This window comes from Coenobita brevimanus, chromosome 57, assembly GCF_032717465.1.
Source record: "Coenobita brevimanus isolate Jiangsu-jjx chromosome 57, ASM3271746v2, whole genome shotgun sequence".
Taxonomy (NCBI): domain Eukaryota; kingdom Metazoa; phylum Arthropoda; class Malacostraca; order Decapoda; family Coenobitidae; genus Coenobita; species Coenobita brevimanus.
The window spans coordinates 4,163,151-4,180,133 of record NC_137010.1 but is presented as its reverse complement, the minus strand read 5'-3'; the positions used below and the strand labels follow the sequence as shown (position 1 = coordinate 4,180,133).

The 16,983-nt window shown below is 41.7% G+C and overlaps 1 protein-coding gene across 2 annotated transcripts in view; it reads right to left on the bottom strand.

Annotated features, from left to right (window-relative positions):
* Nucleotides 1–239: 239 nt before the first annotated feature.
* The window catches only part of LOC145402063 (WD repeat-containing protein 55), a 31,778-nt gene continuing 15,034 nt past the window's right edge, over nt 240–16,983 (bottom strand). For both annotated transcript variants that reach the window (XM_080274163.1, XM_080274164.1), the window contains exons 4-9: nt 12,301–12,351; nt 11,197–11,381; nt 9,962–10,379; nt 5,476–5,690; nt 2,560–2,740; nt 240–1,495 (exon numbers count right to left, since the gene is read on the bottom strand). In XM_080274163.1, coding sequence (XP_080130289.1) covers nt 1,352–1,495; nt 2,560–2,740; nt 5,476–5,690; nt 9,962–10,379; nt 11,197–11,381; nt 12,301–12,351 — 1,194 coding nt within the window. In that variant the 3' untranslated portion in view covers nt 240–1,351. The remainder of the gene's footprint in view (nt 1,496–2,559; nt 2,741–5,475; nt 5,691–9,961; nt 10,380–11,196; nt 11,382–12,300; nt 12,352–16,983) is intronic.

The window sequence follows — 16,983 nt, the reverse complement described above, 5'->3', positions numbered from 1 at the left end:
CCACTCAAAACACCTTACCCAGCTCACTGCTTCATTGCCGTAGGCCTGTCGACGCATTTCATGGGTCTCGATTGCTGATTCCTGAGTTTGACACAGAATTTGACGTTTGCTCTATGCTCAAGTTTGAGGTCCATAGTGAGATTGCTTGTTATTTGTTATACTCTATGGTACTATGCATAACACTCATACATGAAAATAACCATTAACTACAATGGAAATCTTATATATTTGTGGTACAACAGAGGTAGGAAAAATCTGTTGTTAACAAGCCTTCCCAATGGTCAGTTAATCTGAAATACCTACCCACCTTCCCTAAAAGGGCAGTATTCTAGGTGGCATAGGAGGATTTGTAGCACCAATTCCTTACCAATCTGTTTTACATAATTATAATACCCTGACATACTCTTGTATATTACTAAAATCATATCTCTAATACTGTTGTCCCTGTTGTTGTTGCAACCCCAGGCTCATCTCATCGTGAACTCAGTGGAACACAAGAAACTGGCGACTGACTGGCTGCTCCCAGACGTCTTTTGTTGGGGCTATGTTGAAGGACTGAGTTGTGACAGTGTGGTGAGTACGGGTGCTGTGGTGTGGGGGCTGCATTGCAGTGTGGGCCAGGTGGACTGTTTGTGAGTTGTATTTTGTGTTGGTATTACTGCATCCAATATTGTAACATACAAGAGTAAACAAAGGGGTAATATGCAGAATACATCATTAAGGATGAGGTATTAAGAAATCTCTGAAGTCACTCAGAATATTACCCAAACTTTCAAGCATAACATCTAAACTATCAAAATGCACTTATATGACAGGACAAGAAACTAAAAAATTCAGAAGTGTATATTAAAACTAAATTACTATAAAGGTGGTCATATTCTCATGAGAAGAATTAGTTAGTAGGAGGCGTGGTTTTTCAACCATAGAGAACTATATGAGGCTCTCCTATAGTATGCTATGGAAAAGCAAAGTGTGTGTACATCTTGAGATGCAGACTAAAGTAGTGAAGGATGAAAGGTTAGAGTGGAAGGGGGGAGGGAGATAAGGCGATAGGGTGACCCAAAGAGGAAACACTAAAAGGAAAAAATGAAACTGTGGAGAAACAAACAAATGAGGGAAGGATATGAAAGAGCGTAGAATGAAGGAGTGAAGAAGAGTAAAAGAGGGAGGAATAAAGGAAGAAAAAAGAAAGAAAACTGTAACATGACAATGATAAATGAAGTGTAATACTGAGGTCATGAAAGATGAAGGCAGGAAATGATGGAAAAACACAGATGATGGAAGTGGCAGAACATTAAGAGAAGGAAGGTGGGAAAACAAATATAAATGGTGGATAATTTAGCTCGCCGTCCTAGTCCATGGTGTGGCTGGGGCCGGCGACAGGACCCCCTTCATCATCGGACTCCATCTTCTCAGGATAGTCGTTGTAGAACTCATAGCGGTTGCGATGCTTTGATGACTCCAAGTTGTGGTTTCGGCCCTTCTTCTTGTTGCCCTGGAGTCAGATGAGTATGATTAGTGTCTCTCTGTTGTCACCTGAACTTAGTGTACTGTTAACATATTGACATGTGCAATACAATACAGCAGACCCTTGCTATATTGTACTAACTCAGGGGAAACCTGGCTTGATAAACCCAAGGGTCACCCCCCTCCCCAGGTGGGAACTCAAACACATGACTGAAAATAAATTACTACAATGTCATGTTCTAGTACCATAAATGAAAACTACAGTATACCCATTTTACACTAAGTTGACCCATAATTTTGTCCTTTTGTGGCTCATTTCACATCACTTGTCATAGCACTGCTTCATGACTAGTACAGTGGACTCGCACAATGCATGAATGGATGGGCAGTCCACAACCTCGCATACTGATTTTGCATACTATGAATACATAATCTTATGGGAAAAATAACATATAGGCAGAACCCCCTTAAACCTCGATATTTTTTTAACCTTAGAGATATAATAAAGGGAAATTTTTAAAGACATATACTACATTTATTCACTCATTCATCATCTACTTCTGCGCTGTCCCATGAGAAGCGTAGGAGCCCGGGCTAGGCAAGTTGGTCCTGATATTTAAGGTGAGAGTGACCAACCTCACTCATACCTGAGTTGCATTACAGGAGCAATAAACCCCAACTATCCCTTGGATATAAACTTGCACCAGCTCAATCAAAACAGCTAAAATAACAAAAATATGGTCGGTCACCATAAAAACAGTAGACGACAGGTCTGATGGACTTAAATAGCAGGGGTTCCGAGGTGCGGCAACACACTTAGAGTGCCCCTGCCTCTCCGGCCGCACCACGCGCATTTAACGATTGCCAATGTTGTATTATTCCAGGCTTTGTCGAAGAAATTTATGGCCTGTTGAATGTTACATTTCTTCCACAATGCAGCAACAGTCATTATGGTGGGGTAATTTTTCCCATAAGTTTATGTATCCAGAGTACGCAAATTCCTAGTAAGCAATGTCCTCTGCCGCCCATATACTCACATACTATGAGTGCCTACTGTGTGTATATATATATATATATATACAGTCAACTGACCTTCTTCCTCCCATCAACAGTGGTGCCATATAGATAGTCGATATTCCAGAAGCGCACCACCTCATCCATGGCACAGGAGGCCAGGAGGGTGCCATCACTTGATACGGACATGTTCTCCACACCAAAGTCCTTGTGCTGACCCACAATGCCAACAAACCTGTGCTGGTACAGGTGCACTGCCCTAAAAAATAATAATAATAAAAGTTAATAATAATAACAGTATGATAATAATAACAACATCATACTGGATCCATCCATCATCCAATCCTACATTGCCCCATAAGAAGCGTAGAACCACGGGGCTAGGCAGTTGGTCCCAACATTTAAGATCAGAGTGATCAGTCTCATTCATCCCTGAGTGGCATTACATGAGCAATCAACCCCAACCATCCCTTGGATTTAAACCTTCACTGACTCAATCCAACTGGAGTGCAACAATTACCCACTAAACTACCAGGCGCCAAAATTTGGTTATACGGTTACCACCCAGCGCAGTAAATGGTTTCCTGGTGTACAGGAAACCATTTGGCTTGTCACTCAGTGTAGCATCACCCACAGGCAGGAAGAGAAGGAAAGAATGAAGGAAAGAATGACAGAAGAAGGAGTGTAAAGTCACCCACAGGCAGAAGGACAAGGAAAGAATGAAGGAAAGAAAGACAGGAGGATAGAAGGCAAGAAGGATGGAGGAGAGGAAAGGGCAGACACCCGACAGCAGCACTACATCGCGTGAGTGGATGGTGAGCGCCCCCACCTACTACAAATAATAATAATAATATTAATCCATCCATCCATCATCCAATCCTACATTGCTCCATGAGGAGCGTAAGAGCCCGGGGCTAGGCAGTTGGTCCCGACATTTAAGATGAGAGTAATAATAATAAAAATAATAATAAAACAACTGCAGTTCTAACTAAAAGTGGTTTCAAAAAGCCAATCATCATTTCACACCTTTTCTGTACACCAGCCTTTATGCCAACAAACCTATGCTGGAGAAAGTACACTCTCCTACAAAACAAATTCCATCACATGGAACTTTTTTATTTTTAAAGTTTGAATGAAGATGCCATTCACTCTTCAGGACAACTACTGTACTACAGTCCTGTGTCCATAAGTATGGGTATAACAGCCTGCACTCTTGGAGGGGGAAGCGGGGTAATGAAACCCACCCAGCTGGACTCGACTATTTATTCGGTCATACCCAGAATTGCAATTTTACTATCTCAGTATGCTATAATGGCATCACTCGTCATTGTTATAACACTTGGTCATACACATAATTACAATTTACCAAAGTTTACTTCGTATACACGTATTGCTTTAATTCTCGTCCTTACTTTCCTACATTTATAATTCGATTATGTCGTTACATCAACCACGTGCAGATCAATAAGCATTCTTAAAAGTAAGCAAGGGCAACTCACTTGACGCGGGTCTAATTTTCGTCTTACAGTATCAGTGTGTGGGTAGGGGTGTGAAGTACACAACAATAGTCCCTCACGGGCGTAATATTCTCAGAGCAGTAACACTTTCACAGGATGGTCGTGGAGTTGCACATCACTTGAACTCCACCCTTTTGGAGTCTCTGTCTAGTAAATCCAGGGATCGACGTCACCTTGTCTCTCACTCGTCCCTGACTACCCACACACTGCCCCCACACGCCCATAGCGTCTATTCTAAGGCCTGGTGTCCATTACCGCTAGGCTAATGGATGTTATGCTTACGTGACCGTACATACATATAAACACCGTGTCAGCATCTTTGTGCCTCTCTCTCCTACTCTCTCTCTCTCTTTACCACGTTAGATGCGGTAAGAATGGGAGATGTTTAAAATGAAGGAGATGAGAGGAGGGTAATCAGTACATTAACAACAGCAGGAAGGAACCTGGAAAGGAAGATGGACATAAAACAACACAATACAGTAAACCCTCAGTATAATGAACTAACTGGGGGGGATACCAGGTTCAATAAAGTAGAAATACAAGGGTCCCCCCCCCCCAAGAGGGAATTCAAGCACATGTCTGAAATTACATGAATACAGTATCATATTCTAGTACTAAAAATGAAAACTATAGCCAACCCATTTTACATTAATCAGACAGACTTGGATGATTGCAAGACCCAAATGAAACTTCTCTGTAAGAAGTCCAGTTTAAATTTGAACAAATAAACTTTATAGTCATTCTATTTTATGAAGGCAGTTTGGGTGGGGCGCTCTGGGACCTCACTCTGTCAGCTCTGTTGCTACATCGTCGCCACACATGTGCTCTCTCTCTCTCTCTCATATTTATATTAACTACTACTAATTTTATTTTCTTTATTTTTTCACTTGTTTTCAACTTTTTTCCACACCACCCCTGAGGTAAAAGTCTATAGGTGCATCTTTTTTTTTTTTTTTTTTTTATAGCTTCCAGGGCGAGAGACTGACCGAGTAGGACCCGCTCACGCAGGGCTATCCCTCGTGTCACCACCTGACAATGTCGCAAAAGCAACGCTGACAAGTCTTATGAGATTTATACTATACTATAGCTTTTTTATTGAATTACATCTATACAGAGTGTTTAAAATTCATTTATAAGTAGTTACTAGCTTAAAATAGGAGAGAGAGAGAGAGAGAGAGAGAGAGAGAGAGAGAGAGAGAGAGAGAGGTGAGCACAAAATAATGACACGTGTGTTGGCAGCGATGTGGCAACAGAGCTAACAGTGTGAGGTCCTAGATCGCCCCACCCAAACTGCCTTCATAAAATAGAACGACTATAGTGAGGTTATTTTGGGTATAAAATAAAGCACAGAGCTTAGCAAACTATATATGGTTCTTTTCAACCCTACTTAACATGACAGAACATACCTGTAACAACAAAACATAAAACAACACTACTGTCTACATCTCAACAAAACAACAATACAGCATTACCCTACCTTATGTTACCATCCTCACATCCAGTCAAAAGCATACGGTCAGTGATGGGTACGATGCACTGAATTTGGTTGGGGTGTCCTGAGAAGCGGTCAATGTGAAAACCAAACTGTCCCCACTTATAGATGAAAAGCGTCCCCTCCCCAGATCCTACCACCAGCCGAGAATCATCGCGAACCAGGGTCATTGATGTCATCTCACTCCCATACAGCTCAGACTGCAACATGAGGCAATGGTGGCTTAAACCTTCACTACAATTATTTTTTATTTTAACCCCTAAAGACTGCAAATTTCTCAGAGCACCTATCCCCAGAACCACAATTGAGGTTGCATTTTTCAACTTCCTTGGATTGTAATTTCAAGAGCTTGAATTTACACACCTGAAAATGTATATCTCACACACATATGTCCAATGGTTACCGTACTAGCACAAGTCAAAAATTTAAAAAAGTCTACCCTTGAATCTGCCAGAGAATGGCTGGGAACCATACAAACATAACTGTAAACAATATAATATATATTCCTAGGCATAAAACAAGGTGAAATAATGATCATGAAAGGAAAATAAAGTTCATAGTGGCGCATAGCATGGGAAAACCCCACTTGCCTGGAAACAAAGGGAAAGGCTGAAGGTGGAGGGAGTGTGGTAGTGGATGGAGGGAGGAATGGAGATGTTGGGGGTGAGGAGAAGTGGAGAAGGGAGGAACTATGTTAGCTTTGCACACCAGCTATGGTATCCAAGGGGAATGGGTGGTCAGGAGGCCATAATGAGGAGAATCACCTGCCCCCTTCTAGAGGCCCAATCTGGCCATACCCCACCAGATGTTGTTGTTCCCATTGGCTTGGTCCCATATACATAAAAAAAAAAGAGGCCTACCGCCAGTTTTTGGTAGGCTCTGTATCATCGACAGGCAAAGGACTTTATGGTACATTGTCCAAAACTGTTGCTCAGCAGATATAGGTCTTTAGGGGTTAAACAGACCGCACAACCAATGTTATTTAGCTTCAGAAAAACTTCTTGTATTGTAGGGACATTAATGAAAGCCATATTTAACAATCCAGTGTTCTTCATCAACTCTCCCACAATTATAAATTAACTTCGTACTCAGACAAGCAGCCAGAGAACTTTTTCTCCAATACACTATGTTTAAACATTTTTTGTCCAAATGTTCTCTTTACTTCATCACATTCACTGTCTGCAACATCAAACATTAAAGTGAACTGCATGGTTTCTAGCAATTTTAAACTGACAGTGATTCAGATGTTTTTGGTTTTAAGTAATAGTTATTTGCTAACGACTTTTGGACCGTTGCTCTGGCACAACTGCTATCAAACCATTCTGGAGAGTTCAATCTTTTACTGAACTGTTGACTTGGTATGAATAAATCCATACCAACTAGTATCAAATCATTAATGTGGGACTGGATAGAACTGATATCATTAGAGAAGAAAGACTGCCATGGAATGTCAGCATGATAATTTCTAAATCCATTCACATTTGCCCTATCACAGTTCCATCAGGTCACCCTGACAGGTTCAGAACAGGGAGGTTTGGGGAACCCGATTAATGAGGCTTTGATGTGATTGTGGCTGGAGGATCCAAGTGGTCACATTACTTTTATCCTGTATTGATCTGGATTATTTGTCAGGAAGATCCAAGAGATGAGCATTATGGTAAGGAATATCTAGTATTCTGGTTGGATGCTCTACCAATTGCCTGAGATTAAAAGATTCTGCCAACAGCTCACCCTCTAGACCGGTATCGTCAGTTCTGGCAGAGTGCAATGGCCATTCTACATTATGTATGTTAAAATCACCCAAAATGGTGATTTTGGTGCTAAGGGTGAGGTTAAGGTTACTCAACTGTGTGGATATGGAGTCAAATACACTGGGTTCTGAAGAAGCATTGGGGGAGCGATAGACTACACAGATATAACTGGTAATATATAGATGATTTAGTTTATACAGTGAGTAATCAAAATTCGTTGAAGTGAAGTTTAAAACAATGTCAACTGCAAATTCAGATTTGATATAAAAACAGGTGCCACCCTTGTTACGGAAGTTTGTGAGGAGATGGTAACCTGGAAAACATCCATCCATCATCCAATCCTACACTGCCCCATGAGGAGTGTAGAAGCCTGGGGCTTGGCAAGTTGGTCCTGACATTTAAGATGAGAGTGAGAATGGGGAGATTTCAGTAGAAGGACAGCAAACAAATGACAATTGCTTTCCACATAGTTTGCTCTAGTGCTTTAAAAGGTCTAGAACAATTTAGGGACTTCAGTTTTGTTTCAATTTTGTCTGAATTCAGCAAAATCTGGATTAATGTTCTAATGTTTTAACAAGCCGTGTGCCAGGAGACTTGGACCCTCAAGGAGCCGTGGTGTCAGCCAATTTTTTTTTTTTTTTTTTTTTGCTAGATAGGTTAGAAATGATGAGAAAACATGGAAAACAACCATAAAAGTACCAACAGAAGCCATTTAGGTTGATTTTGACGTCGAATCTCCCTGACCAGGTGGCTGAAAACATCGGAGTAATGCCCACAGACTTTATCAGAAGCCTCTGACGCCCACTGAGCAGAGGTAGGAGATCTTCGCTTTCTTCATCGGAAACTATGCTATTCAAGCCAAAAACACTCTTGTTGGGTATATAGACAATATAGGAAGGCCTAGTTAGGTGCGGGAATATCCCAGGCGATTTTTTGGCGCCTAATTTGAATTTTCAAATTTTGGCAAATATACCGGTATCAAATTGCAATCGTACATGTACGTCAATGGCGCTGTCTGCGCATATAGGTGCCGACGTACATGTTTGTCATTGGCATTGCGGCAAGTTAAACAACACAGAACAACTGGCGGGGAAATCAGTTTGTTTCAATTCTGTCTGGATTGAACAAAATCTGAAGTGTCCTGATTCACAAGGTTCTACTGTAAATGTAGGCTGAAATAACAAGAAAATGCATAAACAACTTGACTGTTTGAGGATTCCTTTTGGACAATAAAACTATCTGGTGTCTACTGAAACAATAAACAGTCACGACTCAGTACATGACGATTAGGTATGCGATAAATTGAGAGAATGATGAAGTAAATGTTCCACCTAGTTTCAGGTTAAACATCTCAGAATTTACTTAAATAATAATTGTGGTGGCCGCATACAACAATCCCCAGCGTATGCACTGCCTCCCATGCAAGCTAACACCGGGTTGGTCAGGATCACTTGATGGTCGTGATCACCAGGTCGGTCAGGATCACTTGATGGTCGTGATCGTCAGCTTTTACCCTCCCGGAAGGGAGCTGAGAGCTCATATAGTCCGATCTAAGGGCAAGGCTGTGACCTTCACACACGCACACACCCGTCCCTTTGCTCAAGGGGGACAGTAACCACCCACTTCGTCAGTGAAACTTTTCGCAACCTGAGCGAGGCGCAAACTCCCGTCTACCAGATGGCAAGCGAGAACGTTACCATTTGAGCCAAGATGGCTGCCCAGTGTTTACATAAGCTGTGCTCATCTCCCTTTCATTCCATCTCATTCATGCAAGGCCACTGAAACACCATCACTACAGTCAAATCCTGCTATTCACAGGTTCACAGGTTTGCAGATCTTTCTGGGAAATTATTGCAAGATATTTCCTGCTTTGCCCAAGGCATCTGCGGTTCCTAGTGGTTCGTGATTTTTTTTTTGCATCTTTTCTATGAGAAATACTGTCCTATACATTTAAACTGTGCAGTTACCCTCATCATCATCACATGGTGAGTACAGTATACTGTAGCTACCAAGAAGGGTTTGTGTATCATCCTGTACTGTCTTTTTATGAAGCATTAATGTGCCATAAAATGCATTTACTGATGTTATAATGGGTTTGTAGGTAACAGGAATAGCTAAAATATTGAAATCAGCAACTTCTCTGGTAGGTTTGGGCTATTCATGGAAATCAACATTCATGGGATGTTCTGGTGCATAACCTCGTGAACAGCAGAACCTGATTGTATTGCCAATGACAGTGCAAATGCACAATGAAGAGTGCACTGTGGAATATTAAATAGAGCGATAACTTTTTGTGTGAAATATTGAAACCTGTCACTTGGAAATCATGTCTGGCAAGGATGCTACCCTTAGTGGAAAGCATTGGTGCTACTGATGGCACCAACGGCAAGCCTAAAAAGGAAATTATTTTTCTTTTTTATAGATTTCAGATTACGTGGCCCTTGACCCCCAACGCATCCTCACTGAACCCATGTTGAACTGAAATCGATATACAATGAATCGGTATGACATAGGTGTTCACTTAATGTAACCACACTGCATACCAAGTTATGACTGTACCAAAGTACACATGAGACCATCCACTAGTTATATACCAATCTGTACAGAGTGCATACTGCATACACAGCTAACTTGGCAGTTACCACAGAAATATTGGAATTATAATGATAAATACTCTGCATAACTTTCTGTACTGTTCTAAAGCTTTTACTATAACCCACCTGCATTTCCATCTGCTTAGTTCTCACATTGATGCCAGCGATGGACCCATCACTGACTGAAGCAACAAGGTACTTCTTGGCACTGTCAGAAATCAAGGACATCACTGTTTGTTCACCAGGTTTAAACGTGGATAAGGATTTCCGTTTTCTGAGATCCCAGAGTTTGACTGTGCCATCATCATCTCCCGTGGCACAGATGTTCTCATCAATGACAAAGAAGCTGTAGATGGGGGCCTCGTGCGCATCTCGGGTGTGCTGGATCACAGCTGAGTTCTGAGTGTCAATTACAGCAAAGGACTTGTCCTTGCTGATGGTGAAGAGTCGGGTGCCGTCTTCACTGTAACGCACCACACGGCATGACTTCTTGTGGTGTGAAAAGCGAGTCACCTCCTCTACTTCCTCACGGCTATACCGATAACTGCAACAGCAATCATATACCTGATAACTGCAATGGCAATCACAAAAACTGATGAGGAATAACTTACAAAATTACAATGAGTGTGCAAAACCCATTCATATACAGCAAAAGTCCCGTAATCCGAATCACAGGGGACCAAGGGTCTTTCGGACTACTGTTTTTTTTCAGACAATTGTGAGGGACTTCTGAAAGCATTAGAAATATGTACATGATCATTAAACAAACACTTAAAATGATATGGTTTATTGTTTTACTCACTGGAAATGCATAGAACTGTAAAAGAATAGTTGCAGGCAAGTACATCCAAGTCCAAGCCAGATAGATCCTTAGATAAGGTCCACAGGGAAAAAAACAAATCCCAGAAAAATTTGAAAAATTTCACCTTGAAGAATTTGGAGCACTGGGATCATCAGATTATTGGTGGTCGGATTGGAGGACTTTTACTGTGTTTCAAGATATGGATGATAGAACAGCAGCAGAAAAAGGCACACCGCATTATAAACCGACTCATCCTTGTAAAAATAATTAGGTAAGAACACATCCACATACACACACATACCAATCCTCAGAGTGAAAAGGTTAACCTTTTCACTAAGATGGGTCTCTCATAAGTTCAACAGCACTGTCTTGCATTAGCCAGGTTAGAATACAAAGTAAGTCCTCAGGCTGAGGGGAAATGGAAACCTTTTAGCCTCTTCACCCAAAGGGTGAAAGGAACTGCCTAACATCAATCAGAATGATATACAAACTGAATTCTCTGGCTCACAGGGTTAGGAATCCAACACCACTGTACAAATCACAGGCCCTACTGACTCACATGACAGCCTCCCCATCCATGGTGGCAGCAGAGAGGAGGTCAATACTTGGGTGAAAGCAGAGATCCACGATGCCTGAGTCAGCCTCCAGGTCTGGGGGATGGTCGCGCTGAGCCTCAATAGCTGGCTTGACTCCAAATATATCCTCAATGGTTGCACTTGCCTCTGAGCTCGATGACCTGTCACTCTGCAATACAAGATCTTTCTATCTATCTATCTATAATCCTATACTTTACTGCCCTATCAAGAGCATAAGAACCCATAGGGCTGGGCTATTCAGTTCAGATGTTTAAGGTGACAGTGACCAGTTACTCTCCACTGAGTAGTATTGTATGAGCAAAATATTCAAATCACCACTCAGATGTAACTCGTGTAACTCCTTACAGACCACATCCAGCTTAATGATGTCAATTCACTGGACCACTAGGCATTACTGCAGGTATGTATGTATATGTGTTATATATATATATTATATATATATATATATATATCCATCATCCAATCCTACGTTGTCCCATGAGAAGCGTAGAAGCCCGGGGCTAGGCAAGTTGGTCCTGACATTTAAGATGAGAGTGACCAGCCTCACTCATGCCTGAGTGGCTTTACATGAGCAATAACCCCAACCACCCCTTGGATATAAAACCTACCTGGGCTCAGTCCGATTGGAACTCCTTAATTACCCACTAAACCACCAGGTGCCATAATTTGGTTTTATGGTTACCACCCAGCACAGAAAATGGTTTCCTGGTGTACAGGAAACCATTGACTTGTCACTCAGTGTAGAGTCACCCATTGGCAGAAGGAAGAGGAAAGACTGAAGGAAAGAAAGACAGAAGAGGGAATTAAATGTTGACAATATATACAGGATTTCAGGGCTCAACAACACCCAAGCAAGTCCATGGGCTCTGATATGAATATATGCTAAGCTAAGCATTAGCCAAAGCGTAGATCATACTATGGAAGGGACAGAGTGTGTGGGAAAGACGATGTTATATTTCACTGATACCATGCTATACTAAATCCACTCTAGGGAAAGCCATGCTACAGAAGGGACACAAGCAGTAAATATTTCGGTAAACATCAACACAACACTCTTAATTACTTACATCTGAATCATCATCATGTCCCTCAATATCAGCATCATTTGTATCTCCATCCTGCAAAGAAAAACAAGAAGAATTATTCTCAATCATTGTACTGCACCACTGGTATACACAGAATCACATCATGATTTGTCCTTTCCATTCATGCCTGTTTTCTCTGAGCTGAGTATATAATTTGGAATTACAGTATACCAAAACCTTTCTGCAAAATATGCCTCAACCAATGATAGGATTCAACCCTTTCCACCTGCCTCTGCTACTAAACAGACTACTTGATACAATTAGGGAAGACCTTGTGGGGTGATGAGGTTAAAGAAAGCTGTGTCTGATCAAGACCCTGTGGGGTGATGGGCTTAAAGAAGGCTGTGTCTGATCACATTATTTCAAAAGTTTCTATCCACTGCAGAATAGCAAGAAGAAAATTAAACATAGGGTAAAACGAGGTAATTTCACCGAGATGCCAATAATTCCAATTCAAAGGACCATGCTGATGATTTGGTGGTGACTGCAGAGAATGAATAGGAGGCGGAGGAAAGATTCAGGATGTGGAAAGATGGTATGAGGCACGAGGGCTTAAGTAGATAAAACAAGTGATGGTATCTAAGGCTGGTGGCAGTACTGTCAAGGAAGAGCGAAAGTGGCCATGTGCGATTTGCCACAAGGGCGTCGGAAGCAATTCCATCCTGTGTAGTGTCTGTGATAAGCAGATGTAGTAGTATTAGAGGTAGACCACGAGATAATGCTGATTTCATGTGTGCAGTGTGTTGAGGAAAGCTGGTGGAGATTGTCAGGCATAAAAGGATTGAACTTGCTGGTGAGTCTCTTGAGTGTGTGGAAGAGTTTGGTTATTTGGAAGACATGTTATGTGCTGGATGTGGGGCTGGATCTAGCTCTGTGGCTAGTGTGACGAGTGGCTGGAAGAAGTTCAGGGAGCTATTGCCTTTCCTGACACTGAGAGGGCTCAATCTCCGTGCTAAGGGATCTCTGAATGCAGCATGTGTTAGGGAGTGTAATGCTGTATGGTAGTGAGACCCGGGCAGTAAAGGAAGAGGATATTCACAGGCTCAAACATACAGAAATGACAATGATTAGGTGGATGTGCAGTGCTTCCCTCAGTGTGTGAGGCCTGGGGGAGCTAAGTTTACAATGAAAGAGTTAAGGGGTAGGATGGGACTGGAGTGTATTGGTGTTGTCATGAGGAGAGGTAGATTGAGGTGGCTTGGGCATGTGGAGAGGATGGGGTATGATAACTGGGTGCAAAGTATGAGAAGTGTTAATGTAGGGGGTAGGTTTGTGAGAGGTAGACTGAAAAAGACCTGGGACGAGGTCACTGAGTGTGACCTCAGGGATAAGGAACTGAATAGGGAAGCTGCCACAGATTGAGCAGCATGGACAGCCGCCATTAGGTGACCAAGGCTGATGCATGCAAGCATGTTGGAGCCTTCAAAAACGAAATGAAATGAAACAATAGATCCCAAACTATTCCATTGATTCGGCTTCTGTTGAAGTCTGGTTTTAGAAGAATACCGACCGAACAAGGTCATGTGATGTTTTGATCGATTGTGGGGGGGGGGGGGAATCCATCATCATCATCATCATCATCTGGACCTCCTTTCCCACCCTAGGGCAGGGTGAGGAGTAGCAATGTCCAGACAGCCCAATTTTGCCCAATCCAATGCGCCACGCTTCCATTCACTCATCATTCAAGCCCCCAGAATCCTGGCTCTATCAGATACGCCAAAAACATTCACCACGTTCTGTAGCTTCACATAATTGTATCCGATTGAGTCAATCCGGACACTGCCATGTTAAAAAGGGGTGCCAGAATCCCTGATCATGCACTTCTCCTCACAACATTCATCCAGCCAGCTCGATCTCCTGTCAGTTCCCTAGCCTCACCGACTTCCAAATCTCTCTTCCTTACACATTCATCCACCATATCTCTCCACCTTCTTCTTGGCCTACCTCGCCTCCTCCCTCCTTTGAATTCGCTCAGATACACCTTTTTCACCACGCTATTGTTATCCACCACTCTATTGTTATCAATTCTCTCCACATGACCATACCATCTCCTGGTGTTGGAGAAATGAAATTTTTTTATTAAAATTTGCAGCACTTATTTCATTTAAAAAAAAAAAAAAAAAAAAAAAAAAAAAAACTACATTATAAACATGTTTCAGGTTAAAAGTGGTTCAGAACTGTTAGCACTGTTCACACACACACACACACACACACACACACATGCATGCATACACTCACGCACGCACACGCACACGCATGCAGGCACAGAACAAAACAGTACCCTGCCATGGGAGTCCCCCCCCCCCCGACCAACTTACCAACCGTGAAACAATCAGTGAAGCAATTATGGATGCCATCGACAAGTTCACCCAATATATGGCATAGGCCCTACTACTGTATATGGTGGCCTAGGCTACCTAAGCCTAGTTATAATCAACTGTGTATATGTAGTGTACTATCATAAGAATAATAACAATAAATATTATAACAATAACAACAAATAGGCTGCAGTGAAATTATCCCATCATGTAAGGTAATTTCACTGCAAGACACTTTTTTTTAATGTGGCATGGGACAATTTTTTTTTTTAAATAAAAATGATTATAGGTATCTTTAGCAGGAGGGCTGAATGTATAGATAAAGCAATAAAAATATCAATATTCCATTCGGTATGTGGCAGTTTGTGTTTAGCAAAAACCACAGTTCACGGCAAAATTACCCTGCTTTATCCTATGTCATCAAAGCTGTTCCATTATCTTGTGTTACCCTATATATGATTTAGTGACAAAAGTGTGTAAAATTGGAACCTTAGTGCCAGGATCAGGATCCTCCTGATCATCATCATCATCTACTCCTGTGTTGCCCCATGAGGGGCGTAGGACCCTGGGGCTAAGCAAGTTGGTCCTGACATTTAAAATGAGGGTGACCAGTCTCACTCATCCCTGAGTGGCATTATGTGAGCAACAGGCCCCAAACACCCCTTGGCCATAAACCTGCACAGGCTCAATCTGATTGGAGCGCCTTAATTACCCACTAAACCACCAGGCCCCATAATTTGGTTATATGGTTACCAACCAGCACAGTAAATGGTTTCCTAGTGTTCTGGAAACCATTTGCCTTGTCACTCAATGTAGAATCACCTATGGAGAGAAGGAATAGGAAAGACTGAAGAAAAGAAAGACAGAAGAGGAAGGATGGAAAGAAGGAAGGAAGAGGAAAGGGCAGGCAGGCACCCAAGAGATGCACTACATCGAGCGAGTGGATGGTGAGCGCCCTCACCTACCACAAACACAATTAGCATACAGGGTAGTGTCTGAACTGAGGCATTAAGCTGAGGATCATTTCATTTCGTATTTAAAGGCTCCAACATGCTTGCATGCATTGACTCTGATCACCTAATGGCGGCTCTCCATGCTGCCCGATCTCTGGCAGCTTCCCTATTCAGTCCCTTATCCCTGAGCAGACAAGGGGTACTAGTAATATTTAACAGTTATAGTAATAGACTATTACAAGGTTTTCAGAGTAATAGTAATATTAATATTAAATGATTAAAAAATCATGGCTGTTACTGTAATAGAAGGCAAAGTTATAGATAATAGTATATTACTTTCCTATTACAGACACGTATAAATAATGCAACATTATACTTAAAAAAAAAACGAACTAAGCAGAAGTTTAATTTGTTACATATGAATTTGTGTTTCCAAGAACATAAAAGTTAAATGTGGCAAATTATTCTTTCAATATAATGTAATAGAGTACCTCACTGGTCAATGGCTATATACAGTCCTTGAAACTGAAGTGATCTACTTGAAACAAATATCAATACTGGTTACCCTTTGTCATATAAAATAACCTTCTCTTCTTAGACCTTAGTTATCTTTTGGCTGCTTTCCATGATGCAGGTACATCACAGGAGACCGTGCAGAATGGAGAGTGGCCTACAAGCCATCAAATGATTGAGACATACTCGTGCATTACATGGAACAGCCTCCCAACAATAATGAAAATGATAACCATTTTCAATTTAAATAACTACAGTTATTGCAAATACTGTAATTTATTAATAGTAATAGATGACCAAATATTAGTAATAGTAATAAAATAGATACCGGTAACCACTAAAGTAACAGCAATAGTAATATAACAGAGAACAATTGCAAGTAATAGTAATAGAAACCCAGTAATAGATCCCATGTCTGTCCCTGAGGTCACCCTCAATGATCTCATCCTAGGTCTTTTTCGGTCTGCTCCTTGCAATCCTACCCCTAATGTTAACATTCTCACTTTCTGCACCCAATTATCATTCCCCATCCTCTCCACATGCCCAAACCATCCCAGTCTACCTCTCCTCATCACAACACCAACACACTTCAAAGAATGTATCCAGAGGATATACCATACGATATATCAATTTATCTCTATCTATCTATATACCTAGGCTGCCTCCCCCAAAGAAAGGGGGCTAGCCGAGACAGGACGACACACTCCTAATTTACTTATCCACACACACACAATCATTCACATCTTAGTCCCAAGGGGAGAGGGGACAAATCCTCACTGCACCACACTGTACAAGGGTCAACTGCCCAGTGCAAACAGCGACATCCAGAGCAGGTACCGACAGCAGAGCTGGTTTACCCCTGCCACATCATAATTGACACA